General features: G+C 53.2%; 6 protein-coding genes across 22 annotated transcripts; 2 read left to right on the top strand and 4 right to left on the bottom strand.

The window, feature by feature from the left end:
• Positions 1 to 205: 205 nt before the first annotated feature.
• mfsd1l (major facilitator superfamily domain containing 1-like) lies at positions 206 to 7,613 on the bottom strand. Of its 5 annotated transcripts, XM_089014725.1 has the most exons (15): positions 6,771 to 7,029; positions 6,280 to 6,380; positions 6,113 to 6,207; positions 5,734 to 5,789; positions 5,231 to 5,374; positions 5,003 to 5,161; positions 4,822 to 4,937; positions 4,656 to 4,756; positions 4,457 to 4,568; positions 4,120 to 4,350; positions 3,280 to 3,419; positions 3,104 to 3,215; positions 1,901 to 2,891; positions 1,462 to 1,803; positions 206 to 507 (listed from the first exon to the last, which is right to left on the bottom strand). In XM_089014725.1, the coding sequence occupies exons 1-13, from the start codon at positions 6,790 to 6,792 to the stop codon at positions 2,751 to 2,753; spliced, it is 1,530 nt and encodes a 509-aa protein (XP_088870851.1). In that variant the 5' UTR covers positions 6,793 to 7,029; the 3' UTR covers positions 206 to 507; positions 1,462 to 1,803; positions 1,901 to 2,750. The 5 variants fall into 5 exon arrangements, with proteins under 5 accessions (XP_088870851.1, XP_088870852.1, XP_088870850.1 ...); XM_089014726.1 differs by lacking the exon at positions 6,771 to 7,029 and adding an exon at positions 7,475 to 7,613 and having other exon boundaries at positions 1,462 to 2,891; XM_089014724.1 differs by having other exon boundaries at positions 1,462 to 2,891.
• On the top strand, positions 6,428 to 10,188 carry eme2 (essential meiotic structure-specific endonuclease subunit 2). Of its 3 annotated transcripts, none has more exons than XM_089014731.1 (8): positions 6,428 to 6,614; positions 7,380 to 7,768; positions 7,951 to 8,072; positions 8,182 to 8,277; positions 8,806 to 8,918; positions 9,047 to 9,286; positions 9,362 to 9,551; positions 9,707 to 10,188. In XM_089014731.1, the coding sequence occupies exons 2-8, from the start codon at positions 7,408 to 7,410 to the stop codon at positions 9,860 to 9,862; spliced, it is 1,278 nt and encodes a 425-aa protein (XP_088870857.1). In that variant the 5' UTR covers positions 6,428 to 6,614; positions 7,380 to 7,407; the 3' UTR covers positions 9,863 to 10,188. The 3 variants fall into 3 exon arrangements, with proteins under 3 accessions (XP_088870857.1, XP_088870856.1, XP_088870855.1); XM_089014730.1 differs by lacking the exon at positions 6,428 to 6,614 and having other exon boundaries at positions 7,078 to 7,768; positions 9,047 to 9,110; positions 9,171 to 9,286; XM_089014729.1 differs by lacking the exon at positions 6,428 to 6,614 and having other exon boundaries at positions 7,078 to 7,768.
• On the bottom strand, positions 10,007 to 13,481 carry spsb3b (splA/ryanodine receptor domain and SOCS box containing 3b). Of its 2 annotated transcripts, none has more exons than XM_089014732.1 (6): positions 13,309 to 13,481; positions 12,000 to 12,189; positions 11,563 to 11,759; positions 11,384 to 11,486; positions 11,087 to 11,212; positions 10,007 to 10,882 (listed from the first exon to the last, which is right to left on the bottom strand). In XM_089014732.1, exons 1-6 carry the CDS (start codon positions 13,354 to 13,356, stop codon positions 10,461 to 10,463), a joined length of 1,086 nt encoding a protein of 361 aa, XP_088870858.1. In that variant the 5' UTR covers positions 13,357 to 13,481; the 3' UTR covers positions 10,007 to 10,460. The 2 variants fall into 2 exon arrangements, with proteins under 2 accessions (XP_088870858.1, XP_088870860.1); XM_089014734.1 differs by having other exon boundaries at positions 11,563 to 11,750.
• A 74-nt stretch (positions 13,482 to 13,555) lies between these two features.
• On the top strand, positions 13,556 to 15,592 carry nubp2 (nucleotide binding protein 2 (MinD homolog, E. coli)). 2 transcript variants are annotated; one of them, XM_089014735.1, is made up of 7 exons: positions 13,556 to 13,716; positions 14,073 to 14,191; positions 14,514 to 14,712; positions 14,789 to 14,946; positions 15,010 to 15,120; positions 15,195 to 15,264; positions 15,323 to 15,592. In XM_089014735.1, the coding sequence occupies exons 1-7, from the start codon at positions 13,698 to 13,700 to the stop codon at positions 15,463 to 15,465; spliced, it is 819 nt and encodes a 272-aa protein (XP_088870861.1). In that variant the 5' UTR covers positions 13,556 to 13,697; the 3' UTR covers positions 15,466 to 15,592. The 2 variants fall into 2 exon arrangements, with proteins under 2 accessions (XP_088870861.1, XP_088870862.1); XM_089014736.1 differs by having other exon boundaries at positions 15,220 to 15,264; positions 15,323 to 15,553.
• Positions 15,593 to 16,551: 959 nt separating this feature from the next.
• atp6v0cb (ATPase H+ transporting V0 subunit cb) lies at positions 16,552 to 18,903 on the bottom strand. The gene is made up of 3 exons (XM_089014737.1): positions 18,498 to 18,903; positions 17,251 to 17,434; positions 16,552 to 17,070 (listed from the first exon to the last, which is right to left on the bottom strand). The coding sequence occupies exons 1-3, from the start codon at positions 18,568 to 18,570 to the stop codon at positions 16,866 to 16,868; spliced, it is 462 nt and encodes a 153-aa protein (XP_088870863.1). The 5' UTR covers positions 18,571 to 18,903; the 3' UTR covers positions 16,552 to 16,865.
• Positions 18,904 to 21,148: 2,245 nt separating this feature from the next.
• Positions 21,149 to 27,750, bottom strand: tbc1d24 (TBC1 domain family, member 24). Of its 9 annotated transcripts, XM_089014941.1 has the most exons (8): positions 26,047 to 26,513; positions 25,828 to 25,944; positions 23,193 to 24,209; positions 22,691 to 22,864; positions 22,545 to 22,608; positions 22,374 to 22,469; positions 21,984 to 22,314; positions 21,149 to 21,812 (listed from the first exon to the last, which is right to left on the bottom strand). In XM_089014941.1, the coding sequence occupies exons 3-8, from the start codon at positions 24,155 to 24,157 to the stop codon at positions 21,643 to 21,645; spliced, it is 1,800 nt and encodes a 599-aa protein (XP_088871067.1). In that variant the 5' UTR covers positions 24,158 to 24,209; positions 25,828 to 25,944; positions 26,047 to 26,513; the 3' UTR covers positions 21,149 to 21,642. The 9 variants fall into 9 exon arrangements, with proteins under 9 accessions (XP_088871067.1, XP_088871071.1, XP_088871070.1 ...); XM_089014945.1 differs by lacking the exons at positions 25,828 to 25,944; positions 26,047 to 26,513 and adding an exon at positions 27,690 to 27,750; XM_089014944.1 differs by lacking the exons at positions 25,828 to 25,944; positions 26,047 to 26,513 and adding an exon at positions 25,298 to 25,529.
• Positions 27,751 to 27,935: the final 185 nt, after the last annotated feature.

Here is a 27,935-nt window from a genome sequence, read left to right as displayed (position 1 = left end):
TGCCACTGATTGAACCGACTCCACCTGTGCAGCCGCAGCAGGGCGATGGCGTCACCCATTAACAAATTGCACACACGTGGTTTTCCCTCTTTGCTACAGACCTCCATGGCTGAATGCTTTGACAATAGAAAGTATTAGTTCATTTAAAGGACTGTTGAGAAAACACTCACACCAAATGATATCAAAGTTGGATGCCCGGTGCGTGACATTGGGAATATCTTACGCCGCCGGCGGTCACGTTGGCTTCAATCCAAGCCGCCATTTGGGCCGACGTGAAGCGCAAAAGGAAAGATTCCACCACAGACCCTTTTGGGTTCCCACCAAGGAAGGTGGCCTTCGCAGCCCGCAGCCGTTTTGCTGGGTCCATTGCGGCGGACTGACCTTTGCAGGTGAAGCAGGCGAGGTGGAAGTGAGTGTCCTGGACTCGCAGCACCTCCCCTTTGCAGGCCCGCCCGCATCGGGCGCACGGGACCAGTCGCTTGGCCGCCGGAGGCTGAGCGCGAAGCACTGCGGGCGAGACGGCGCGGCAAGTGAGCTTTGCGTCTTTGGCGGGAGGCGCGCTTTGACCGCGGCATCAAGTACCCTGCGCGCTCCCGAACGTCACTCCAAGCTGATCTGCTGTCGCACATTAGCAAGCGGCCTTTTGAGAAGATAGCAAATCCGGAGCGAAACCCGAGATGGCCGCTTCACGGCGTGCGCGCGTGACCGACAATCTATTTTGAGGATCCGCCGTCGACGGGATTAGTCACCAATGCTTGTATGCCTTCACTTTGCTCACTTCCAGAATGATTGACGCTTACAATGATTTGCGAAAAGGCGCACTGAGGTTGAGAGGCGCGACATATCGGAGCAGAAGATGCGAAAAGGACTTTGTTTCCCCCTTTGTGAAGAAATGCCGCAAGCTGGGCTTTGGCAACATTCTGAGGAAACTCTGCAGCTCGACAAATCCAGTGGGACGACTCACCCCCGCGGCGTTGTCGCACATATTGCAAGAGTTTGACGTCGGCGCTTTCCAAGCCAGATCAACAAAGCAAAGCGCTCCAAATCGCGCCAGGGCGGACATGACATCACACGAGGAAGCTTTGAGGCCAGCCTGCATCATTTCCATCGTTCACCTCAATGAAAACATGAGCCGGCGCACACTACCTTTGCCTTTCATGGCGCGTCTTCACCAGGACGATACTTGACTACGGCGGGCGGGCGCTAGCTGGACTATTGCTTCAATGAGACACGGTCAGTCGGAGGGGGCGGGGCGTCCGAGAGCAGCCGCAGCTGTGGCGACAGCCGATACGTGCGCGCCTTCTAATTGAAGGTCGTGGTCTAAATGACACCGTCCCCTTGCTGGGGACGCTTTTTTTTTCTCTCCTTTGGCAAAGCGGCGTGGCCTACTTCAGATCAAAAACCCCATCTGAGCACTCGGGCCCAATTGCTATTTGGTCCACGTAGCAGAAAGAAGCCCACCTGACACGTCAGCAGGGATGGCCGCCAACTTCTCGCACAGCACGTAGTCGTGGGGATTGAGGAGCGGCAGCCGCTCCATCACGCAGCGCTTGGGGATCAAGTAGAGCACCTCGGCTATCTGGCCGTCCTCCACCACCGACAGGCGCCTGAGCGGCTTCTCGGCCCGCGCCGGGACCGGCGTGTCGTTGGGCGGGCCGCTTCCGCAGATGCGGGCCAGGCCGTTGAGGCCCAGGCGGCTCGACGTGGCCATCCTGTCCACGCAGTCCGGGCGGCACAGCCCTTGCAGCCGAGAAACCATACGAGGCTACCGATGAGTCGCCGTCCGTCGGGCTCACGCCGGTCCTATAAGAAGATTAAGGGAGGTGTATTTTTAGGGCTGATCTTCACAGTCAACACAGATTCTTTCACGAGTCCGACTGGTAACATGTGACATTCTTACAAGTACGTCACCGTGGCAATCCCAGCACGGCAGCAGAGAAAAGGAAGAGACGAGCCTCGGTGGCCAGACCACCGTCTGGTCTCCATGCGGCCTCATGGAAGAAAGATGGTGTGAAGGAAGCGCCAATGCAGGCAATGCAGGCTGGTTATCTGCTGGATAGCCAATAGCCAGATCATGGCCTCTGTTGGACACTTTTGTTTTGTTTAGTTAATAAACAGGCGTCTAAAAAGACAAATCAGAGCTCCACCGACAGGCTGTCAGTTGGAAAAACGTGCTTGGGCAAAGTTCTTTCCCTCTCCTTTCAGTTCAGTCACAGAGAAGAAATCCATGATCCTTTGATCAACATTTATTCTAAACATTTATGGTTACGTTTGCAAAAATAATCACTAAATCTGCAGATTCCAAATGAGCACAAACCATCAAAGGCATCTGCATTTCACTTTTTATTGATTTATCTGATGTAATTCCCTTCTTCAAGAGCGTGAATCAATCAGTGGCCACACCGTTTTCAATTGGATTGGCAGCAATTAAACCTGCAGGAGCCAAACTACAGCACTCAAGCAACAAAAGTGTCATTGTATTATTATCAATATACTGTGCTTGGACCATTTGATGAGTGTCCATCACATTTTCTTTCACTAGATATAGTTACAAAAAAAAAATTACCATGAGTAAAAAAAAAAGCCCCTAAAAAATCCAGGCTAAAGTTTTGGAGGGTTCTTCTAAACCTCCTCCAAGTTCAATGGGGGGTAAAAACCTCAATCACAATCAAAAATCAAATAGTTGGATGTTTTTTCTTCCAACGCGAAGAGGTTGAGAGAAATGCTCAAACTTGAGGACTTTGGACAAGTCAAGAGTTGATGGAGACCGATGGCGGCTGGTCTCCATGCTCGGCTTGCTGGTCCGCTTGCTCTCCACGGGTCAGCGGCTCCGTGTCAGGCTCCCTCTCAGCCGGCGACGATCTTTTGGTCAACTTGTTCAGAGTCCCGCCCTAAATAAAACGCCGCTTTAGTGCCGTGCCAACGGAGGCGGCAGCAGGCCCGGAAGCGGACCCGAGCCGACTTCATCCACGAGGCCTTCTTCGGAAGGCCGCCACAGGTAAAGCCTGGCCGCTTGGATCCGACCGGCGTCGTGTTATTTGACTGCAGTGTCCCGACACTCCAAACATTTCCAAGAGATAACGTGGAGGAAAAAAGATCCCACCTGTCTGTGATCGACAACGTTGAGCAGCAACGAGGTGACGATGCACGCGATGGTGTTGGCCAACATGAAGATCATCATCCGCCGCCACCGCCACTGCGGAATCTTGGCGTCACTGAGCCGATGGCAAAAGGCAAACGTCAACGCTCGCCATGCACGCGGCGCGCGGGATTTCCTACCTGGACCCGGCGCCCAAAATCTGCCCGACGACTAAATTGGAGATGCCGATCCCGACCATCTGGACGGAGGTGGCGATGCCCATGGCGGTGCCCACGCTGGCTCGAGGCACAACCAGAGGAATAGAGGGCCACATGCTTGCCTGCAACACAGCATCAAGGCGGACTCTTACGGCTCCCGCGCCATTTGAAGAGAGCCTCTATCGAGCGGGATCCAGCCATCCATCCATCCATGCAAATCCCTCCTGAGAAGACGCAAAAGGGCCCCTCTCAAGCCATGTCTGCTTCAAGCCATCTACATGTTGACGTTGACCTCAGGGGAAGCGCTTCCATCGGACACACCAAAGAAAAGTCACGCTTTGGCATCACCGGTGAGAAAGCATTGAGTGAGGTGTCAATTGCAAACTCCAATTGCACCAGATTCCCCCCCCCAAAAAAAGGCCGAATGATGTCAAGTACGCAGCCGATTGCACGACCGCATGAAAACGCTGCATTTTTGGGGGTCGGAAAAGCTCATTTGAAATCATGACAGTCATGCAGCATAGGAAGATTTCAATCTTTTTCCTTCAAATTTAACATTATTTGAACGTTATCTCCTGCTTCGTCAAGTGTTCTGAATAAATGCAACATTACTGTCAATACTTATGAAATAGAAGGGATGAAAAGGTACGGATGGATGCGCATTCAAAAAAAAGGTGACAACATGCCATTTGATATCGAGGGCAGTTAAACAATATGGGAAGCGGTTTAGATTGACTTTACAAAGTAAAATAGGACCAAGGAAAAAGAGAAAACACTGGCCAACGGTTGTTCAGCCACCAGCTGAGGACGTCGCTCGCTTACTACACGAGGCTCCGGCACGACCGCCAGCCTCCTGAGGAAAAGTGGATTTGGATGGAGATGGACGGAGGAAATGAGAAAGTTGGGATTCCTGACAGCAGCAAAGGAGTAGGTGACCCCCAGCCAGATGGTGCAGACCAGAGGAGCCACCAAGGTGAAGGCCAGCAGTCCAAACACTGGCACGGTCAATACAGCACAGGCCACGGCGAAAATCCCCCGCAGACCCACGTAATCCTGAAAAAGGCACCAGCACAAACAAAGCTCTCACCTGACTGCTTCTCAGCCCCCCGCCCAAGAGAAATAAAATCCTCCCCACAAGAAGGTAAGAAGCAAAACTTACGATGAGGACACCAGCGCTGGCGGAGAGGACGAGAGAACTGTCATAAACGGCACCGGCGACATAAGCCGCCTCCCTCTGAGTGTAGTTGTCATACTTGTCCTCCACAAACTTACTGCTTGAAAAATCACAAGGTGAGCATTCGGAAACGGTGACGGCAAGTTGCCCGCTCGACTCGGCTCGGCTGCGTTTCCAACTACACCTGGCATCGGCGATGAAGGGGAAGATTCCATTGTAAAAGAACATGATGGTGAGCACCAGCAGCCAGTAGCTCAACGACAGCCGCTTCACATCCCCAAGGCGCTACACAAACAAACCGTCCTCATCAAACGGGCCACGGTGGAAGCCAAGGCGCACTGCGTCGGTACCACTTTGCGAGACTCCTCTCGGATGGCCCCATCCAGACCGAGCTGCCTCATTCCCGCCTTGTCCAGAGAGCTGACGACCACGGCCGACGTCAAGCCCAGCACGCACAACAGCGCACCTGCGAAACGGGCAAAATGCTGCGCAACGCGGACGGGCGGCGTCGGGCCGCTTCTTGCCACTTACCGCCCCAGAGGGTCCAATGCATGCCAAACCGCTCCTCAAAGCGTTGCGTGAGGAAAAAGTTGAGGATGGAACCCAGGCGCGAGAAGGCCAAGGTCAGCCCGAAGGCTAAGGCCAGTTCCTTCCCCTTGAACCAGAAGGCGGTGATGCGGTTCTGGACGACTCAGGGAGGAGAGGGCATTTCAAGTCCGGAACAGCCCTTGAAATCCTGGCCCGAGTTCGGGCCCTTACTGGTCAGAGATCCGTTGCCCGATCCGAAGAGGAGGCGTCCACTGAGCATGAGGGGCAGCAGGTAGGGAGTTCCTTTCAAGTGGGAGCCCAGGGCGAACAGGGACGAGCCCAAAACGCACAAGGAGGAGAACAGGAAGAGCCCGACTGTGGAGAGAAACGCACCAAAGTTAGAGAATCGGACTCCGCGTCAATGACCACAGCCACGCACGCTGACCAATCGCTCATGTTCACGCTTTTGTTCAAGATGACGACTTTTTCGCCGCTCTGTGCTGCCAGCGTACATTTGGTGGACTTTTACAATCACTCAAGCAAGCAGCCAAAAAACATCAGTAAAGCCGCTGAGCTGCACACCACTGAAATCACAAGTCGAGAAAGGCCGAGGAATGCTATTTTCGCTCACTTCCCCTTTGTTCCCATGACACTTTTCAGCTTTTGTTTCATTCGTTTGCGTTCAGGAATGATGTCACCGCGTCGTCAACACAATGAGCCGGTCATGCTCTTACATCGGTTTCCCAATTTGTCAATCAGGAAGCCAGCCAGGATCACCACCACCGCATTCCTGGGGAGAGAAAGAAGATCTGACCGCGTTGACCTTGAACGTGCGCCACAGGGGCATCAGACTTTAACGCTGCGTGCTAACAGTTGCCATCCCCGGCTTGATGATGCAGGGTGGGCTGCAATCATTTGTCCTTTTGGAGGAAAAAGGCTGGCCCGAGCGGTTACTGCAGGGGTGTCCAAAGTCGGTCCTGGAGGGCCGCCGTCCTGCCTGTTTTGCAGCTCTCCCAGGAGCAACGCACCTGATTCAAACAGGCAGGACGGCGGCCCTCCAGGACCGACTACTGGTACCAAAACGCCTGTCGCGTGCACGCAACGCAAACTTACGTCCAGGCGTAGATAGCGTAAAGAAGATTGTACTCCTGAGGCGTCATCCCCAACCCCTCCGCGCAGTCCGAGCTCGCATTTGGACATGTGAGGTTCTGAGGAACGAGAGAATGAGCCTGGATGATTGACCAGACGCAACGGGCACCCGGAGCCAAAACTTTGGATACCGCTTGAAACTGGTTTTGCAAAACGCTGGGCATGTCAAAGCAGAAGTAGGAGCCGAAGGTCAACAGGCAATTGAAGAACAGCACCACGAAGCGATAGTAACCTGGAAAACAAGTTCAGAGTTCAGTGGCCTGAGTGACTTTTTGGATGACGGATTGATCCAGTGAGCCGCTTCCAACGGACAACGTGGCTGAGAATGGAGGGGGCCGGGCAACTGTTGGCAAAGGAGAAACTATATTGACCTCTGCAACGACAAGCAACTCCTGCAAAGAAGCGGATCACGATGTCCAGCACAACGTTTTGGGCACGTTTGTTTATCCCCGCGGAGTCGAACACGGCAAGTCCCCGGAAAACCGCCGTCGTCTTTGAGGCAAATCTCGGAGCACCGCAATCAATCAAATCTGGCGAATTTGCAATTTCGGCGGCACAGCTCCACGGAGAAGTCTGGCCAGGCGACTGACGAGGCAGAACGGTGTCTTGGGCTCAAACGTACCTTTCTCCGCCGGCTGTGCCATGTCACGAGGTTACAAGAGAAGTGACCGAAAAGTCCTCCTCGCGGGGGCGACCACTGGATTGTTAACACGGACACTTCCGAGCGGCCGAACGTGTGAAATCTCACAACAAATTGGAAGCGTCCGAGGAACCGTCACGGCGGAACGTCGAGTTTTTGGCGATGCGCATGCGCGTAACGCTACTACCCTCACGTGGTTGACGCAAAATAACTGCTGTTAATAAGAAACAGATTGACACAAAAAGCCATTTTATAAGTAAATGACGGTAGGTATGCGTATGTGATTGCAGGTCCCAAAATACGACATTTTGACTCCCAAGTGTGCGTCCCGAGCGTTAACCAAGTGTGCATCCCGAGCGTTAACCATGGCTATAATTGCGCACGTATAGCTTGCAGTGTCCTTGGGAATTTCGAAAGGCGCTTCGAAAACAATGTAGTGTATGATCATGACTGGATGACGTTGTGGGTGCCGCAACCAAAAAGTGTGAAACGCGTTTTGGTTATTTTGGACCTCAACATTCACCGTAGCGTAGCGTGCGATCGCAGTGTTTCCCACACTTCCTCCCTCAACGTTGTCTTCGACTGTCACAGGACTCGATCGGCGGGATTTTCTGAGGACATGTCTACGACGTGGGAAATATCCGATTCAGATCCCGAAGTTCATGAAGAATCAAAAGGCAACTTACAAACTCACGAAAGATGTCACGACTCCGTCCAGAGAAGCGTTTCATTTCGACCGCCATCAGATGAGGGCGATCGGCCGAGTCCACCGAAGAGGCGCCGTTCCAAGCAGACGATCGAGGCGGTTCAGGACCAAGCCAGGCGGCGCAGGGAGTCTCGAGAAAAGAACCGAGCTGCGAAGGAGCGACAGAAGCAGGAGAAGATCAAGGAGCAACAGAAGAGGAAAGAAGCTGCACAACGTCTCAACAGTCTCAAGCCAGAGAACTGTCTGAAATCTTTGACTGTCTGCGTAGATGCGGGTGAGTGAGTTGCCTCGACGCGAGCTCTTCAAGCCACCAGGCATTCTCACGGTGAAATGCGTACCGATGTGTGTGTGTGTGTGTGTGTGGGGGGGGGGGGGGGGGTCTGTGACGACATGGCAATGCCGTGGCCTCTTATGGCCACCGCATTCCAACGACTCACCTCGGTCCCCGGTTTCCAGCTCTCCTGCAACAGCAAGGCTGCGACATCCTGCTGGGCACCCTGTCTTCTTTTGAATGGCGGTACAGCGTCCAACGGCAGCAGGTGGCCAACAGCATCACGTGGACCAGGGATTTGCCTCAGGTGGACGCTCGCTTTCAGAAGAGCTCATCCTCGCCCGCCTTCTGGTCCATTGTGCAAAAAGCCAACAGAATGTCTTGGTTTACCGTGTTGCACAACGCGTTGTCTCCAGCTGAGCGAGGGCGCCGCGGGAACGCTCGCAGAGGACCAACTGGTCCAGGTGCTCAGCGCATCCCAATTTGGAGACGTGGTCATCGCTGTGAAACAAGTAAGTTGAAGGCAAAGCTCTGGCGTTGCAGCGACGGAAGTGCATCAGATCGCTGCGCCCGGCCGGCTGCAATGGAGAGATACACGTGGACGGGGGCCGTGTCAATTCCCTTGCAGATTGACGCCCGCAGATCCCCGGCGTCTTCTGTATGACTTGCACAAAAACATGCTTTTACAGTATTGCGTCAAATGGATGTTTCTGTTGAGGAGCTTCATTCCAGACAAGTGTAATCCTTCTCTGGTGGCATCTTTTGAAAGGCGCTTTGAAATAAAATGTATTATTATTGATGACAGTCTTTTCGCCATCAGCATTTGGGACTTTTTCAGCCACCAAATGTCTAAAGCCCACCCCCCCCCCCCCCACGCCCCATACCCAAAATATATTCACATTCCTCTTCAAATGTAAACTATTTAGCTGATTATTTTGAAAATGGTTGTGACTTTTTTTCCTTCCACGTTGATGATGAACTGTTCATTTCAAATGTTGAGCCAAGTCGCCACGTTGACGTTTTTCAAATGTCATGTCCAGCTGATGGACTACGGCGGGGCAGAACTTGAGGGGGATTCGGTCCAGGCTCTGTTGCCGCAGGGCTTCCAACAGGATGCGTCCCAGGTGGCCACTCTCTTGGTCACAGAGAACAGGTGGGTGACAAAAGACCGCCGTGTCTGTCGTCTGTCAATCACCAGCCGCCGGGGATAAATCAAGGCTCGGCCAACAACGGGGGGATTTTGGCAGGCGCGCCTGACCCGCTTGCGCTTGTGGCCAGCAGGAGAGATGCGGTCGGCGAAAGCAGCCGCTCGGGATGCGGCGGGGGGGCCGCAGACCTGGAGGAGGTGAGTAGCGCGCCATTGGCCCGAAAGCCCAAAAGCCCACGTCCTTTGCGCTCCTTCCAGGTCCTGGTCTTCCTGCAGCTGCATCACAACGTGGCCGTGTTCTTTGTGGGAAGCTGGCACGGCGTCGCCGACCACGTGTGCGCCGTCACCAAGGCCTTGTCCAAACGGCCTCTGAAGTAGGCGGCGCCGCACCTCCGCCAAAAAGTCCCGAATGCCATTGAGCCGCAACCCCACTCGCCACATGCCGGCAGGCGGCTGACGGAGCAGGCGGAGCTGCCCTTCTGCGCCGAGGGCCGGTGGGCCGGCGGCCAGCGCGTGGACAAGGACGGCGCCGGCCTCAAACGCGTGTGGAGCAGGCAGATCCAGCAGCTCAACAGGGTCAGCGGGGCCACCGCCTCCTGCGTGAGCGCCGCGTACCCGTCGCCGCAGCTGCTGCTGCAGGTACCGCTTCCGGTTCCGGGCAGGCTGCATCGGGTGCCGCCCATTCGGGGAATATTGTCAGCGGCGGGATGATTGAAAGTCCAGTGCTGAGCAAATGTTCCCGTTGCTTGTGTCACGTCACCTTCCGGGTTTGAATTTGTGCTCCTGCCTTCCAGGCCTACAGGGCGTCACGTTCAGAGGACGAGCGCAAGAAGCTGCTGGCCCATCTGGCAGTCCGGGCCGACGGCAAGGAGAGGCGGGTCGGACCCGAGATTTCCGCCAGGATTTTCCGCTGCCTCAGCGCTCAGAACCCAGAACTGGTCCTGGACTGACTTCCGGGACGGTGACGTGTCGCCGAGCCGCTCCGGCGGATGTCAGGAAGCCAAACGTCTGCCTTGGGGATTCGGTCCCAGATGGAGCACGAGGCGAGGACGTGCATTTGGGACATGCCCAAAAATTATGGACATGAAAAAGAATCATCTGCAGCGCAGCTTGTGTGCTTTTATTTGGATTTCCTTGTGAAAGGCGTGTCCAAGGAAGAAAGTGAAAAGTTACAAAATGTTCTGGACAAAGTATCAAAAAGAATTAATTTCTAGCTTTCATCAGTGGACACCAGTAGTTTTTATGGAGTGCTAAATTCAAAAAACAAACAAACAAAAAGAACAGTCACTCAAGTAGCGTGCGACAATTCCCAAACGCCTGTTTGACAATCACTCATTCCGAAATAAAGACATGAGAATAAATCCCGAAAGCCCCAAATAAATAGCCGAGTCAACTACAACTCATTAGCTCGAGGAGCGACTTTAGACCAGTCTCTGCTAGACATGACACTCGTCACACGAGTTGAATGCGGACATTTCTTTCTTTCTTGGGCGTCATCTTTTCTCGTCACTTGACTTGAAACAGACTTACCGACGGGAGTCGCAAGCGTCATGTCCAGCGGCATCTTTTACTCCGATAGTCTTCCGGCTCGGAGCTTTGCTCATCGCCGGCGCGGAGGGGCTCGGGGGGGCAACGCGTGGCGCTCGCAGACTGAAAACCAGCTTCCGAGAGCGGGTGGCCGGCACCGAGGACGACGGGGCGGGAGGGGCGGTCAACGTCCCCCGCCGCTCGCGTGACGGCAAACACCCAGCCCAGCCGGCGGCGCAGGAGGGCCAGCAGGCCCGCGGGCAGCTCCAGCGCGCTCAGGACGTCCGGGCAGGAGGGCGACATTTGGCGGATGCGCGCGCAGCACAGGTACTGCAGCGAGGTGGGCGCGGAACAGGCGCGGATCACCTTCATGCTGCTCTTGGCCGCCGTGGAGCACAACATGGGGTACAGCTTCTTGTTCTGCAGCCGAGTGGCCGCCACACCTGCGGGCCGAGGGCAAGGGAGGTCAGTCCCTGGCCGATGGCGCAATTACTTCCCTTCGCGGCTTCCTGCGGTGCAATCGTTACCAAAGAACCCGCCGGTGAAAAAAAGCAAAACTCACAGCCCCAGAAAAAAAATTGAGATCTCCCCCGCCCCCTTCCCACGTCTGCGCAAAGTGAAAGCTTCCCAAGTTGAGGAGAACGCACCGAGGCAGCGTCGATTCTTGTAGATGGTCAAGGTCCCGTGCCAGGTGTCCAAGTGCAGGCCAATGATGGAGCCTTGACCAAAGCGGGCGGAGAAGGTCACTTTCTCACCTTTATGCTGGAGGAGACCTTCAAACGAGCATAAAGTCTGCACGTCAGGGTGTGTGTGTGTGTGTATATACACACACACACACACACATTTGCGGTAGAAGAGAATTTCTATTTGAAATGGCTCTGGCCAGACCCGAGTCTCGCAGCTCCCTTCAGTTTGCCAATCCCCGTTGAGTCCGGAGGCCAAACCTGTGTAGGAGAGCCCCCAGCTGTTTCCGTCGTGACCCAACAGGCTGCCAAAGTTATACTTGAATTTCTCCAGGTTGACCTCGGCAGTCCCAACGTCGACCATCTACGAGGGACAAAGCGGAGAGAAACTCGGCGGAGGTTGCTTTGCGTGGGGGAGGATGGGCGGAGGCCGCACGCACCATGTCGGTTCCGTAGACGGGCGAGGTCATCTTGACTTCCCAGAAATGTTGTCCCTCGGCGAGCTCTCTGGCGCCGCGGACGGCGGCCGTGCCGCAGCTGTAGTCCGAGTGGAAGCTCACCTTGCGGTCGTCGCAGCTGAGGAAGGCGCCAGAGGACTTGGCGTGCTCGTCCCACACCCAGTCCAAGTCTGAAAGAGCTAAAGGTGCGTTGGGGAGGACTGGAAAAATGCCCCGCTCTCACAGCCTCTCCAAGATTAAGGAGCTATCGCAGACGAGGGGGCTGAATAAGAGCAACGACCCTCAGCGCCAACGGTGGCCAAAGACGGCTGTTTGACTCAATATTTGGCCACTTGATACTCTGGCACCTTTGATTTCAACTTTGCGCCCGAGGCCAGCCGCAACACGAGCGGGAAAGCTGGCGGGATTCTGAGGCTCACCGTCATCATCTTCTCCGCAGAGGCAGTCGGCGGCCGTTCCGAAGCCCGAGTTCAAGTGGTCTGCCCAGGCGCAATGGCAGAAAGACTCGCCAAGAAGAGGCGCGGGGCTGGCTGGCACCAGCGCGTCCGGCAGATCAGAGCCCATCGGGGAGGTGGCCGGCTGATCCGTCTCAGGGTCTCCGCCGCTGAGCTGCGGGACGCAAACCTCATGACTACACTCATCTTGCAGGAGGTGGAGGAGATATATACACGTGTGTGTGTGTGTGTATATATCTATACATATATATATATATATATATATATATATATATATATATATATATATATATATATATATATATATATACACACACACACATATATAATACAGACATACACACCACCTTGTGTGTCATTTCGTGGTCCGGCTGTCTCAGTTGCCATTCTTGCAAAAATGTAATGCGGCAAAAGAAGGGAAATGTCTTCTTTTGTGTTTTTTGAATCACAGCTCACTCAAATCAGACACACTTGCAGTTCCAAATGGAGCAGAGCTTCCTTATGCGTACTTGATGTGTTTCTTCGGACTACCTGATGTGCATCCGATTCCAGACGCCTGTTTTGAACAACGACGGGGAGAACTGCTTGCGTTCTCGCGTGGCTATTTTCTGCCACAACCATATGTTGCGATTGTCACCAGCATAACCCGTGCGTGCGTGCGTGCGTGCGTGCGTGCGTTTGTCTAGTCTCGGAACTGTTTAAATCCTGCTCTGACACGGTGCCGGGATGTCTCCTACGACCTGGGCACAATTGAGGTGACCTTTTCAAGTTCGCCCTCCAGCTTCCGGAAGAGACTTTGTCAACTCTGGACATCGCGACCAAATTTGACGTGACAGCTAATCATGTCATTGGCGTCAATGAAAATCCATCGATGATTACCTGGTAACGTCTGTCGAAATCATGGGGAAAGAAAGTTAAGTTGACCAATTCCACGAACCATGGCAGCAGTGCTGTAGCCGATCATGTCAGATCTTGTCGCCCGACAGGAGCAACAGATCGAGTACCGGTAACCAGCGACCACTTAGTTTCGCGAGTGCGTCGCCGGGCGAGCTTTAAGCGCGCTTTGGCCTACATACGGGGATGCGGACATTGAGACGCGTGAGAGACCGGGTCTGTGCTGTCAAAATCGTTTGGCCGATTTGACAATTTGACAAATTGTCAAAGCGAAAGCAATTGAACGATCCGATCATGCGGAGCGCTCTGAAACACGGCGTCGCAAAGTCCAGTGTTGCCATTCGACGCGACTTGAAGGGGGGCTGGCTGGTGGTCTTACCTTCGAGGAAGCTTCAGCTGCCCTGCCGAGCAGCAGCGAGCGGCTCATTTGACGATCGGCGTGTCACGATATTCGAGCGGGCGAGCGACAAACAGGTGCACCATGGGCTTGCCCAGCTCCACTTCTTCTTCCTTTGTTTCTTCTTCTTCTTCTTCTTCTTCTTCTTTTCCCGCCTCCAGACCACCCCTTCCTGTCGTGTGTCGCGTGACGGTGCACGAGGGGCCTGCCCTCCTCGACTTCTTCTTCCTCCTCTAGTCCCGCCTCCGGACCATCCTTTCCTGTCATTGTCCAATGGCAGGTGGCCTCCGATTGGCCGACAAGAGTCTGGCGGCCATTTTACGGAAGTGGGTCCGGGATGCAAACCGCTGCGTAGTTTCCTCAAAGCAGTTATGGACCAGACTGTGGAACGTGAGTTATCGATTAGATGACACATCCGCTCGCGTGCATAGCTGGAATATTAGGATCAACAACAGAAACGAATACGTTTTAATTACGACTAACCTGCTGCTCGCGTGGAGATAATTCACGCTTGGGTCGTCCTCGTCACTGTACTTTCAAACTTGAGGCTATTTGTTGAGCGTGCAAAACCGGCGACTTCTCGTGACTTACAAATAAAAAGCACATTTTTTCATATTGCGGGACGATCAGGAAGATCAGGAAGCGACCATTTTAAGTGTCGGTGGGGGCCCTGAAACCGCAGGGAAACGTTTCGTGTTCGTCACTTCCCACGAATGAATCAACAGTTGATCTTCGTGTCTTCCCAGAGAGCGACAGCCTGGCAGGAGTGCGTCATGTCATCTTGGTTCTGTCTGGAAAAGGCGGTGTGGGGAAGAGCACGATCACCGCCGAGCTTGCTCTGGCACTGAGGCATGCTGGGAAAAAGGCCGGTATTATTTAAGAACATCCATGTCGTCTCTTGTTTTTGGAGGAGATGGAAATAACGGACGGAAGGGCAAATGACACCAGTCGATGGGAAGGAGGGCGGGGGGGGGGGGGGTCAAATGGGAGCAGACAGGAGGAGTATGAATGACGGAAATTGAAAGAAAGTAGCAATATGCTAAGAAAGCGAGAATAAAATGGCTAAAGGCAAGGGTGGCTGGTACGCAAGCAGGAATGTTGGCACAAGTGTGCCCTTCTCCTTAACACGTCCTCCATTTTTTTGGAGCCCGTCCTGCGCATTGCCTTAAGTTGCAGCGTCCCGTCAGGTCGGCATCCTGGACGTGGACTTGTGCGGCCCGAGCATCCCTCGCATGCTGAGTGCCACTCGGCAAGACGTGCACCAGTGCGACTCCGGATGGGTGCCCGTCTACGCCGACGCGGAGAAAAGCCTGGCGCTCATGTCCGTCGGCTTCCTGCTGGATGACCCGGACGAAGCCGTGGTGTGGAGGGGGCCCAAGAAAACAGGTGGACTTTCAAGCCGAAGCCTCCACCGGGACATTCTTGCTCTTCAAGCGGTCACTGTCCTCCCGCGCTTCCTTAGCCATGATTGGCCAGTTTGTGTCAGACGTGGCGTGGGGAGACTTGGACGTCCTGTTGGTGGACACGCCGCCGGGGACATCCGACGAGCATTTGGCCATATTGGAGAACCTCAAGAAGCACAAAGTGGCCGACGGGGCCATTTTGGTCACCACCCCCCAGGTATAGAAAATGGACACCTTTTGAAATGTTGTCTTCCAAGCTCCACGTGGCGGTGTCTTCCAGGCCGTGTCAACGGGAGATGTCAGGAGAGAGGTGACATTCTGCAAGAAAACCGGATTGCGCATCCTGGGCATCGTGGAAAACATGAGCGGCTTTGTTTGCCCGCACTGCTCGGTTGGTGACTCTTTCCATTGAGTTGGATTCATGCTCCCGACACACACACACACACTTTGTTTCGTCTTTTTAAGGAATGCAGCAACATATTTTCAAAAGGTGGCGGCGAGGAGTTGGCCAAGCTAACAGGATCCCCGTTCCTGGGTGAGTTTGGGGCCAGGGGGAGGAATGGCATCAGAAGCAAACGATGGTCTCCCTGCAGGTTGTGTGCCTTTGGATCCTCAGCTGGGCGCCAGTGTGGAGCAAGGCAAAGACTTCCTCGTGTCATTCCCAGACAGCGCCACCTTCAGTGCCATTAGCGCCATTACAAAGACACTCCTCAACAGCCTCCAAAGCACAGAGTAAAAATGCAAACACGCAAAGGCTTCAAAAGATTGTGCAGATAACTGTCACACTGTCTGAAAACCTCAATGCATTCTTAACTCCTTTGTGACTTTGCTCATATTTCGCAATTTACCAATTTCTTCTTGACTTCAAGGTGTTTGTTTTCCCGTTACTGACTCGGAAGTTTCCATTTGAAAACGTTTGACAAAACACCACGATTCCGTGGTTGATTCCGTGTGATCTTTGACCCAACGGCGGGGCGTAAATATGGCCACTTTGGGGGAGCCGCTCAAGTCCAAATTGAATTGTTTTCATTTGGTTGTGGAAACATTCACGTCAATACAAAAGGACATTACCGACTGCATTACCGGGAACTGCTCTGATCACTTTTTTTTCCGGGCAGAAATTGAAGGGGGAAAATGGCCTCTGCAATCAAGGTTTCCAGCCAAATTTGACATTTGGTCGCGCTATTTCCGATTCATCAATGCAATAGTGGGCCAGCATGCGTTTCAAGGAGGGAAGGCTTTGGCTGACGTGTGCTTGACTTGCCAAAGGCATTACAAATTTACAAAAGAGCCATGAACGTCACATTCAGAAATGGGAGATGAGACAGAGTCAAAACAATGTGCCCCCCCCCAACTTTGAGGCAAATCACTTCTCGCAGCAAGTCACCAAAAGTCAGCGCAGCCATATTAGTGTTGCATTCAACTGAAAAGAGCACTTGCCTGCAAAATGATGGCTGCCCCCCACTTGAGTTCTCAATCGTGATCAACAGGTCAGCGGCTGTTGAGGCTGGAACGGGTCTCCTGAAACGCTCCCTCTTCATAAAGTGACAAAATGTTGAGGGAAAAAAAGTCAAAGAGCGCCGGCATGTGCGCAAACGATGAGATGAAGCCACGTATGAGCGGGAGGCAAAAAGAGTGGATGGAGAACCTTTTGGTGGCGGCGGCTTTCATGTCAACAGGAAAAGACGCAGAGAATCAATCGGGCCGACACTGACACACTCCGGGCACTCGGAAATCATACAACTGACAATGACACTCATAATTGTGTGTAAAAAAAGAAGGGGGGCTGGGGTCCCGAGAAAGTTGACTTGATGCATTGCAATACTTTCATTGACTTTTTTTAATAAATAAAATGACACGTGGCGGCAATTTCATGAATAGATCAAGATGAATGCCATCCTGCCCGAGACCCCAATGAAGGAGGGGGAGCGTGGGGATGGAGGGGCAATTGTTTTTCCACGCACATGCGCACACCACAAATGACTACATTGCACATCTACAAGTCGTCGATCAATTTTGTACACATTATTGAGATGGGCCCATGTCACGGAGCCATTTCTTTGTTTTTGGGCGGTGGGGGTGTATCCCCCAACCAAAAGACAAGTTGACACTCCTTCTCCAGGAGCGGCGAGGCATTTATTTGGTGGAGAGAATGAGGGCGACGATGAGCCCGTACAGCCCCAAGACCTCGGCAAAAATCAAGATGAGGATCATGCCCACGAAAAGTCGCGGCTGCTGAGCCGTGCCCCTCACACCGGCGTCGCCCACGATCCCGATGGCGAAGCCGGCCGCCAGCCCGCTCAAGCCTACGCTGAGGCCGGCCCCCAGGTGGAGGAAGCTCCTTCGACACACACGCAAAGTCTCGGGTCAGCACGGGGCCAAAGAGGGCGCACGGGAGCCCGAAACTCCCCTACGTTGTCATCCGCGCTCGTGTTTCACAACAAAATTCCTCAGCGGATGTGAAAAATAAGGGAAGCTCGGGTCCTCCAAATATCAGCGAGTGCGGCGGAAACATACTCACTTGTAGAGGCTGAGCCTTTCCGTGATGCTGTTGGCGATCAGCACGGCCACCACCAGGCCGTAGATGGCGATGATGCCCGCCATGACCACCGGGATGATGGACTTCATGATGAGCTCCGGCCTCATCACCGACATGGCGGCGATGCCCGTGCCGCTCTTGGCCGTGCCGTAGGCCGCCCCCAAGGCTGCCGTGGGAGCGCACAAAAGCAAAGTGCTCAAAAGTCGGATAAAGACGCATCAGAAAAAGGCACGTCGCTCTGCACTCCTCCCAAAAGCGCCGCTCGTTGTTCCCGTAGGACGGGTTGACGATGGCGTCGCTACCATGTGAATGTTTCCTCATTCAAGAGAGCTGGAAGCCCTTATCCCACAACTGTCCCAGCTGTCACTTATCATACTTTTTCTCCAGAGGTCTAAAACCGTCTTTGTTGCAGAGGACTACGCCGCCTTTTGGCGTGCCAATAACATCAAAAAGAGGGAAGGGCCGGATCCCTCCTGTGAAATTGACACAAACCATAAAAAAAACGGGCCAAATAGTGTGCACATCAACCAGGCTGAAACTCCAGTCAGTTCTCATTTTCAGTCAATAACATTTTGTAGCATTGAGGTAGCGTGCGCCTTAAAAATGACTTGACACAAGAGTCAGGTGGCCGTTTCGAGGCACAAGACTCATCATGTGAGATGTCATGTGACTGTCATTCTTTGGAGTAATCGGGAAGTTGCTCTTCATGGCCGATTTCCAAAGATTGGCAAAAACAACAACAAAAAATGTCGCCGGTTGCACGACATGTTGGTGGCCGAAGCCGTTTTCGTCATTTCTTGGGAGAAGTAGACTTCATTCGAGATTGATGCCATTCGAGCAAGTCCAGCGACTGACTGGGTAGCAAAGTGTTTTACGTGCGAGAGAATATTGCTCATTTCATTTTCACGCCTGTCAGCCAGCCAAAACGCGAGGGTAGCATGCGTGGACGTCATTGCATAGCTTAAGCACTATTAGCTAGTGACATGAGCGATTGTGAGAAACGACACGGCTCGAAATACTTGGTGTTTTGGGGGTACAGGAATTGGCAAGCGGCAAGGACATTTACGAGCACTCTTAAAGTCAACTCTGTGGCTTGTCATTTACCGGAAGCAGTCGGTTAAAAAGAGGACATCAAAAGTACACGCGTCGCCATTTCGATGTCAACTAAATGTTAAAAGAATGATCAGAGAGAGAACGAATGAAAATTAAAAGGCCTTGTCGATACTTACCGCTAAACACCATCGCCGCAGAGGCTCCCATCACCGCGAAGAACGGCGAGTATTCGGGACTTTCGGCCGACATAGTTCCACACGCACACCCAAAATCTAAAACAAACAAGTAAAGCACGAGGGAAGTGTCGAGGCCGAGAGAAAAAAGGTGAACCGAGACCAAGTCCAACGAGCTTGTGGCTGGATGAGCGAGGTGACAACGGACGGCTAATTGGGTCCAACTGAGCCGACAGTCGCTTGTAGAGAGAGTCGCTCGCGATTCGTGTCGTCGAGATCCGTCCCAGAGGAACAAAATGGCGAGGCGGAAAACATCACCTGACCAGCCTCCAACCTTCCCAAAATGGCGATGTGCCTTCGGCAAACGTCAAGAAAGCGTGTGCCGGTCGCTTGAATTGCTTCCATGCGGCTTTCAAATTCCAAGGATGTGGAATAAAACGCTGCTTTTCTTCGATGTTTTGATCGAAAGCACCCCCGCCTTGGACTTCATTTGGTACAATCTGTCGAGGCCTTCCTTTGACGTTTTGGGTCGTCCTCCTCGAGCTGGCACAGGAGGATTCAGCCAAATAATAAACTGAATAACAATAAAAATAATACATTTTCATTTATGAGCGCCTTTCAAAACTCTCAAGGACACTGAATGAGCTTCTTTTGATCAACTCTTAAATGCACCAACACAATATTGATGCAATTCCACTAGTAGTTCGTCTCATGAACATTCTACCAATTGACAAACTGTCAATGGACGTTTTGCCTTTATGAATACCATATCAGCAAATGACTAAATTGAAACATTTGCACACGAGACCATAAAACATATAGATAGATAGATAGATCGATCGATAGATCCAGCAAGTGACTAAATTGAAACATTTGCACACGAGACCATAAAACATAAAAACAGATAGATGAATAGATAGATAGATAGATAGATAGATAGATAGATAGATAGATAGATAGATAGATAGATAGATAGATAGATAGATAGATCGATCGATAGATCCAGCAAGTGACTAAATTGAAACATTTGCACACGAGACCATAAAACATAAAAACAGATAGATGAATAGATATGGATAGATAGATAGATATAGATAGATAGATAGATCGATAGATCCAGCAAGTGACTAAATTGAAACATTTGCACACGAGACCATAAAACATAAAAACAGATAGATGAATAGATAGATAGATAGATAGATAGATAGATAGATAGATAGATAGATAGATAGATAGATAGATAGATAGATAGATAGATAGATAGATAGATCGATCGATAGATCCAGCAAGTGACTAAATTGAAACATTTGCACACGAGACCATAAAACATAAAAACAGATAGATGAATAGATATGGATAGATAGATAGATAGATAGATATAGATAGATAGATCGATCGATAGATCATTATTGCAAGGGTATGGCTTCTTCCCCCAAGCCATTAACTCTTTGAACTCTTTCAACAGTAGCCAAAATGGAACTGTATAGTGCCAGTTAGCAGTTTTTTTTGACGACGATACGAGTGCAGCGTGTTCTACTGGAAACAAATTCCTTGTGTGTTCTACATACTTGGCAATAAAGATGATTCTGATTCCGATGTTGAGGTCAGAGCTTCTGTCAATGCCATATGAGCACCCCCAGCCCCCAAGACAGGACTAAAACAGATACAGTACTCAGACTGTGGAGCCAAGACCCATATCGGGTGAGGACATCTTATTGTGCATGCAATACTTTGTTTTTCTTTGTGAAACTTCCTCAAAGAGAAAAAGGTGAGTCCATCACTTGCCTCCATGTATCAATTTTCACGGACTTGTAATTTATGAACAATTTTGATGCATCATTAAGTTAAATAGGAGGTGCTGCAGGTGACTGCAACATGGAAATTCATCCGGGATGTTATTAGAAGTAAAAGTGCAGAAGCAGTACAGGATGAGAAATTGGAAGTGGGTGGAAAAACACAAGGAGCTTGCTTGGGATTAACGATTGAGATGGAAGGTCAAAGGACACGAAAAGGCATCTGGCACACTTGTGTAGGGGAGGGGCTGCACACAGCCATAACCACCGGCAGGGGAGCGCGGAGGAACTTTGGAATGGAGCTCGAGGGCCGGATTGAAAGCTTGGCCTTTTGGCTCACGACGACAGAGCGATGCAAAGTCCGCGCGGCAGCAGGCATCGCATCCATCCGCCTGCCGATCTGTCACTCCGCAACCAGAGCCCAAGATACTTTGGGGCAAGAACTCCTCCCGGACCCGGCGAGGGTACTTCACCCTTTTTCGGACCGAGGACCACGGTTGCCGATTTTCATCCCAGGCGCCTCACTCTGAGAAGCTCGTCGCTGCGGTGGGCGTTGGAGAGCCGCGCTTGACCATTCAAACATTGATGATAGAAGGGAAAAAAGGGGGGCGGGCGGGGGCAAGCAAGCGCGGCTTGCTTTGCTGTCGCTCACTTGGCAGCTTGACAGATCCAAGCAGAGGTCACGCGGATGCTTTTGACCTGGCCTGAGACTTTTGGGTTGGCTTCGTTTCGGCTAATCGAGTATTGCACGGACGATTTTTGCCGCGGGTTTTCTTGCTTCAAAGTGCTGTCGAAATCAAGCTGAGGTGATTGGATCAAAGCCCCGTCAACAAAACTTCATCCGACGACAAAATGCACATGTGACATTTGCATCGTGTTTATTCAACCTTTGAAACACGTTGAGGCGGCGCATTTTTCAGACACAAACACGTGGGACACCGACTCGTTTGTTTCACCTCATCATACATCTGAATACACCACAACATGAAAATGCATCCTTCTTGTTTGCTTTTGACCACTAATCGTAAACACTGCACTTGGGGGGGCGTCTACAAAAAGAGAGAGCCAAAACAGAAAAGGACCACACTTTGCGCCAGGTCAAGAAATGCAATCAAGGATTCATTTATCGTGCGGCCAAAGTGAAATGTTGACATCAAAAACATTGTGAAGGATGAGCTCCGCCCCGTCTCCATTTGTTGCAGAAGCAACAACAGTTTGCCATTCCGATCCTTGGTGGAGCAACAAGATGCGCAAAAAAGAAAACAAAAGGAGAGCCACCAGACTTTTGGACGCGCCATCAAAACAAGGAGTGCATGACGGCTTCAAACCTGAAGGTGCTTTTTGGCCAGTTTTGCTCAGCGGCGTTGGGGCGAGGCGGCCAGGGCGTCCCGGAAGCCCCAAGCCTCCAGCAGGGCCACCCGGAAGCTCTCGGCGCACAGAGGCGGGTTGGCGAAGGTCGCGCAGCGGCCGCTGCGCCCGCGGTTGAGTTCGGCGTCGATGTAGAGAGCGTTCCCTTCACCGCCACCTGATTGGAGGAGACAGGGTTGAGGTCGCCCCCGCGGCTTTGGTGAATCTGGACTTGTTTGGTCACAACGACAAAGCTCGTATTGGCTCGTAGCAAGCAGCAAAAGGTGCCCGCTCACCTTCGGTGCTCCCTGCCTGCGCCCCTCAGCCGTTGTCCCTTTGAGCCACTCACCCACAATGATGGAGTCTAAGTTCCCGGCCATGAACATGGAGGTGTTCCTCGAGTTGAGCTTGAAGTGGTGGACGGCCAGGAAGGGCGACAGCTGGCCGGGCGCCTTCTCGGGCTGACGCAGGCCAGCAGGCTCACAGTCTTGGTCCTGGGAGGCTCCGGCGTCCGCTCTGGCGTCCGCTCTGGCGTCCGCTTCGGCGTCCGCTTCGGCGTCCGCTCTGGCGTCCGCTCTGGCGTCCGCTTCGGTGTCCGCTTCACCCCCATTCTTCACGCCGCGGGCCAACTCGGGATGTCTGATCACCACCCACTCGTAGCGCTCCATCTCCGGTTGAAGCTGGCAACAAAGGGAGTTCCGTCATGTTTGCAAAGCGGAGAAAAGCAAAGTGGTCTCACCCTGAAGACGAAGCACTCGCCGGTGCCAAAGAAGCTCAACTTGTTGCCTCCCCTCTTGCGTTCTTCCCAGTCGGTGGAGAGGAAGGCCCCGCAGACCTGAGCGCAAAACGGCCACGGCACCGTTTCACAAGTGTGCGGCCTTCACAAACGTGACCTTTGTCGCTGCCTTACGTCTCCGTCCGTGGTTCGGATCAGGAGCAGCGTGGGTTCGTAGCCTTCGCAATGCTCGTAAAATCTGCCGCGACAGGTCACGGTCACAAAGCTTCAAACAAGGCTCGCTCGCTCGCCGCGATTCCCCCCCAGGAAAGCCACCGTACCGTACCGTACCGTACCGGTTCAGGCTGCAGCCGTGGGCGGAGGTGGTGAAAAGGAGCTGCGGTTGGCACAGGGCGAAGCGCTCGGGGATCCACGACCAGACGTCCCTCATCTCCTTGGCGCCGACGATCTCCGAGGAGAAGGTGTCCGGGTCCAGCGCCAGCTGCACGTTGCTCCTGACGACAAGAAACACCAGGATGCCACCTTCAATCTCTTTTGCTGCTGTCATTTGGCAATTTCTCCACCAATCAAGTCGCATTCTCTTCTCGGAGCCGGCACGTGACAGCAAAACAACACAACCCACCTGAATGTGAAGCAAAAGCCGTGGCGAGTGACGACGAGATGGAAGGACAAAACGAGGGGGAGGAGGACAAGAAAGATCATCGCATGGGAAAGAAAAGTTGAAGAGAGAGAGTGCGCGCCGCCCGCCATTTTTGCGGTTTGATGCCATCTGTGCACTTTGGCCCGGCCGGTCGCGGCGCTTGCCCGTTTCGGACGGCGTACCTCTTCTGCCTGACGGTGATGCCCTTCCGCCGCAGGGACTTTTCATTGGCCAGCCGCAGCAAGGCGATCTCCTTGCGGCTCAGCAAGCGGATGGAGAAGGCCTTCTCCAGCAGCTTCTCGGGCGTCACCGCCGAAGCGATCCCTCGGGCGAAAGCCCGAATGTCCGACCTGACCCGAGCGGAATCCGGCTGCCGCCCGGCCGGCTCCTCCGCCTTGTGCTTGCGGTAGAACTTGAGCAGGGCGATGGCCACGCGGTACAGGATCTTGTAGCCCTCCACCAGGTAGACGTCCAAGACGCGCACCGCGTGGCTGAAGGGCAAGTCGTCCAGCACCCATCGCTGCCAGTCCGAGTAGACGTCCAGAACGTCCAGGGCGGCCGCCACGATGCCTTTATGCGTCGGCGCGCAGTACTTGCCGGCCAGGTCTCCGAAAGTCATGCAGCCCGACTCGTGGGCCAGGAAGGTCTGATCCAGCAGCCGTTTGGCCGGCTGGTTGCAGGCCAGGATGCGGCTCACCTGCTCGAAACACTGAGCCTCGTCGGCGCTGAAGTGCAGGAGCAAAGAGGTGACGGCCGGCAGGGAGGGGCAGTGGACCACGTCGGGGAACTGGCCGGCCAGGCAGTGGATGATGCGGTGGGCCGAGCCCACCGCCTCGGCCTTCAGGCGGTAGCGCGGCACGGGGTTCCCGTCCACCAGATCCGGCAGCGGGACCTTCCCGGCCGCCGGACTTGCCGCCAGCTCCGCATAGACTTGGGCGTCGGGCGTCACCGTGCGGCAGGGGATGCTTTTGATCAGCCGCTGGTACACTTGCGCCCGCAGTCGGTGATTGTCGGCCCAGTAACCCTGACGGGCCATCCGCTTCAACGCTCTCGGGTCCTCGCAGTCCACCTTGCCGGGCCCGCTGCTCTGGGCCGGATCGCCCATCTGCTCCGCATCCACAAACGCGCCGTAGTCCTCTTCGGCCATGACGGGAAACGGGCGGGGGTTCTTCGTCCGGCGAGCCGATCTCCGATCTGCTCTGCGGAGGAAATGGGGAGAACGTAAACAAAGGCGCGCGCCGAAGCAGATCCCTTTATCCCACCCGACGACGGCGCCGAGCGGCAATCGGATCACGCCGGTCCCCAAAACGTCCCGCTTGGCTAATCTCCGCCTTTGCGCCGCTCACGCGAAGGGCTCAATCAAGTGGACATCTGTGCAAAGATCCCTCGCAGGCATTCGTGTCGCGCTTGTAATGAGATGAGCGAATCGTATTTGCATGTTCAACCAGTGACGCCTGGCTACAGAAAAAAGGAGCAGGCGCGCCGCCGCGAGTGAGTCTGATGAGATCCTACGAGAGCCGCACGGGTCAATTGCCTTCTCCCTCCAACCAATAAAGAACCTCAACTCGATCCACAAGTTGTATCATTTAGCGAAGCCGCTTACACAAAGCGACGCGGCGCTCACAGGGTTCGTTGCAGACGTTGATCCCGCTTCCGACATCCTCCAGCAATGGAGTCTCTTCAACCAACGGCCATCTTTCCGCAAAGCACATCAATTGCAGGCAAACAAAGCGTCGAGATCACGAGATGGCCTAACTGCAGTCACGAGGCTCCAAAATGAATTGACGAGGGGCGGCAGAACTCAACAAAGCAGAAAAATCAAAGGGATGATAAAAAAAATCGCCAATCATAAAATGAGCATTTGACGAGGCAGACATGCATCGTGTCAAGCAAGCGACGTACTGCACGGACATGAAATACAGGTCCCAATTGGAACTCTGAGTGAGAAGGGCCTCGAAAAGATTGACGATTGCAAAGTCATGGCAGGGAATGATTGATCGAGACACGAGCGCGACTTGCCAAGTTTGAACAACGGTGATGACGGAATCGTTTTTGACGACAAATTCATCAAAACACCATTGTTGCTACCCCGAACCGTACGCAAGTCCGCTGGAAGGAAAGCTTCTTTCTTCCAGCGGCTTTCAAAAAGCCCATGTTTGTTTGTTGTTGACCAGGTTAGCAAGAGTTAGCATCCAGCGGCTACCGCAATCCAAACGGCACGGCAACCTCCGACCGTCAAAGCGTGCAAATCCCAACAATGACGCGGTCGGACGAGCGTCAACGTCACCTCCTCGCCTCGCACGCCAATTCGCAGCGTCGTCTTTTCACTTGCAGCGGGCGAGACAAAAAGCGCGCGTGCGCATCTCAACGTCGGTGTCCGCAGGAGCAGACGCGCTTCTCGGAGACAGACACTCGGTGTGAGAGAAAGCGGACGGAAAGGAAGCAAAAAAGACCGACGCAAACGTGCCGACGACGGGAGACGCCTCGAAGCGGCGACGAGCGGAATTCAGAGCGGCCTCGCGCGTGCGCAGTTGCTCCGAAAATCAGCCCGGCACTCAATTCAATTTGCAGTTGGGTTTCAGGCGCCGAGCAGGTCCAGGGTAGTCAAAGTCAGCCGGGAAAGGCTTTTGCGCAATTGAGGGGGCAAAAGAAAATCTTGGGCAACCATTTTATAGTCCATTTATTTCTTGATGGGTTTGAACTCTTTCAACAGTAGCCAAAATGGAACTGTATAGTGCCACTTAGCAGTTTTTTTTGGACGACGATACTAGTGCAGCGTGTTCTACCGGAAACAAATTCCTTGTGTGTTCTACATACTTGGCAATAAAGATGATTCTGATTCTGATTTTTGCAGGGGGTCGGGTGTGCCTTGGCTGAGGTTTCCCCAAACGCCGGCCGCCGCGTTGCCTCCATCTTCAGTGGGGCTGACCCAGCCTGCATTTGGGACAATGGAGCACAGCAAGAGTTTCAAAAACGGATAGACAGACAGATGTCTGTCTGTCTATCTATTTTTTCGAATGAGATGGCTCAAATTACCGTGCGTTACTTCCAGGTTGGGTAAACGCTGGCACGACTGACTGCCGCTGCTCACCCGCAGTAAAAATAATGTTCTTATCCTGTGACTGTCAAGTGTCCTTGAGAGTTTTGAAAGGCGCTTAGAAATAAAATGTAATCTTATTATTGCACATTAACTAAACAGATTTTGGACACCATTTTGCAATTCTGTCATTTGTCGAGATTGTCGAGATGATAGCGTGACGCAGCGAAGCAGCCGGGGGCTGTTTCCACGGCGATGACAGCAGCCGGCCGGCCCAGGTGCGCACGTGTGACAGGTTGTAAATTATCTTATTTCCACGCAGCTGGAAAATAGCGGAATGTGCGCGCACGCGTGTGCGTTTCGGAGAGATCGCACGCTGCCATCTTTGCGGACAGACGCGTTTTGGAACACGCAGGTGACATTTTAATGGCGGCATTCCACCTCTTGCAAACTCCCAAGTAATGAAATTGTGAAGAAATGCCCCCCCCTCTTGTCTTGGAGCACATTCCTCCCGCGTTGCACCTGTGAGCCCACCACAGATGCTGCCCCCCCCGATTGTCATGCGTTCTCAGATGGGAACATTCCAATCGCGTCCCACCTCAAGCCGCCATCACTCGCCACTTGGCGATAACCGTCACAAAGATGCCCCCCCCCCACCTCCACCAACAGGAGGAGCGACGTTCCTTTGCCCCCGACCGACGCCGGCAGTCCTCCATCATCGCGCCTCCTCGCATGTCGCGGATTAGGGAAGAGCAACAGAAGGCGCGCTTCCCTGCGTCCGTCCGTCCGTCCGGCTCGAGGCCAATTTGGGGATTTCAAATCAAAGGACAAGACGGAATGAGCTTGCATTGGCAGCCACGAAGCTCCAACGCACAAGCAAAGGTCTCCAATGACTTTTGGAGCAACGCTTCCTCATGCCCAATAGCAAAAAAAATGTCACGCTGCCGCCCCGGACATAAAAGCCAGCGTCGGACTTGACTGTCCCTCAAGTTGCCAAATAATCATCCGGGAGAGGAGGTCTGATCGCCTGAAGCGTGCGAGGTCGCCGGCGGAATGGTCGGCTTGGCTGCCGTTTTTCCTTCCTCGCCAGCTACTCCATTGGGCCAAATGACAGCTTTCCAAAATGGGGAGCCGCAACTCAAAAAGGACAAACGCACCTGGGGTCAAAGTCCACCAGAGAAACCAGCCGGTCATGGAACGGTTGCAAAAACATCACGGCAGAGTAGCCTCAAAGTCTTTTCACGCCGCAGGATCTCTTTGGCCTATTGACTAAAAAAAAGAGCGCCGGCCGGGCGCCCGTGTTCAGTCGTGATGGAGCTCCTTGGGCTACGCTGGCATTCCATTTGATACGTTTGCCTGTGCACGCGTTTTTCAAGGAGGCTTTTCTGTTTGAATGTTCCTGCATTGCTGCGCAGCGTCAAAAGCGCCTCACGACTTTGCTTCAGGTGTTGGCTTCCATTCAAGCGACATCAAAGACTTGCCATACAAAGGCAGCGTGCAGCGTGCAGCGCGCCCAAGGAATTCATCAACTCATCAAAACAACGTGAACAATAAACATTGAACTAAAAGACCACATCAATGCAACCTTTTCTATCTCTCTATAAATGTGTGTGTGGGCAGACCCCCAAGGACTTTGGCTTACCTTTGATCACATATGGCGAATCGCAGGGGCTATCGCAGAGTGATTGAAGACACTTGTGTACCTGCAGTACAAAATGAAAAAGCGCATCCCATTAGGTGCCACTCCATACGGCTTTTTTTCATTGCTTTTCTTCCCGTTTGCGCTTTCAGCGTGTTCTCCACAAACAGGTTTCAATTGCACAGGTGCGCTTTGGTGACATTGGAGGAGTCTCGCGCCGTTCCCGTGGGCCCTCCCTTTTCGCCTCTT

This window comes from Hippocampus bargibanti, linkage group LG15, assembly GCF_051943395.1.
Source record: "Hippocampus bargibanti isolate YZ-2025 linkage group LG15, ASM5194339v1, whole genome shotgun sequence".
NCBI classification, from domain to species: domain Eukaryota; kingdom Metazoa; phylum Chordata; class Actinopteri; order Syngnathiformes; family Syngnathidae; genus Hippocampus; species Hippocampus bargibanti.
This window is presented reverse-complemented; position numbering and strand designations above follow the sequence as displayed.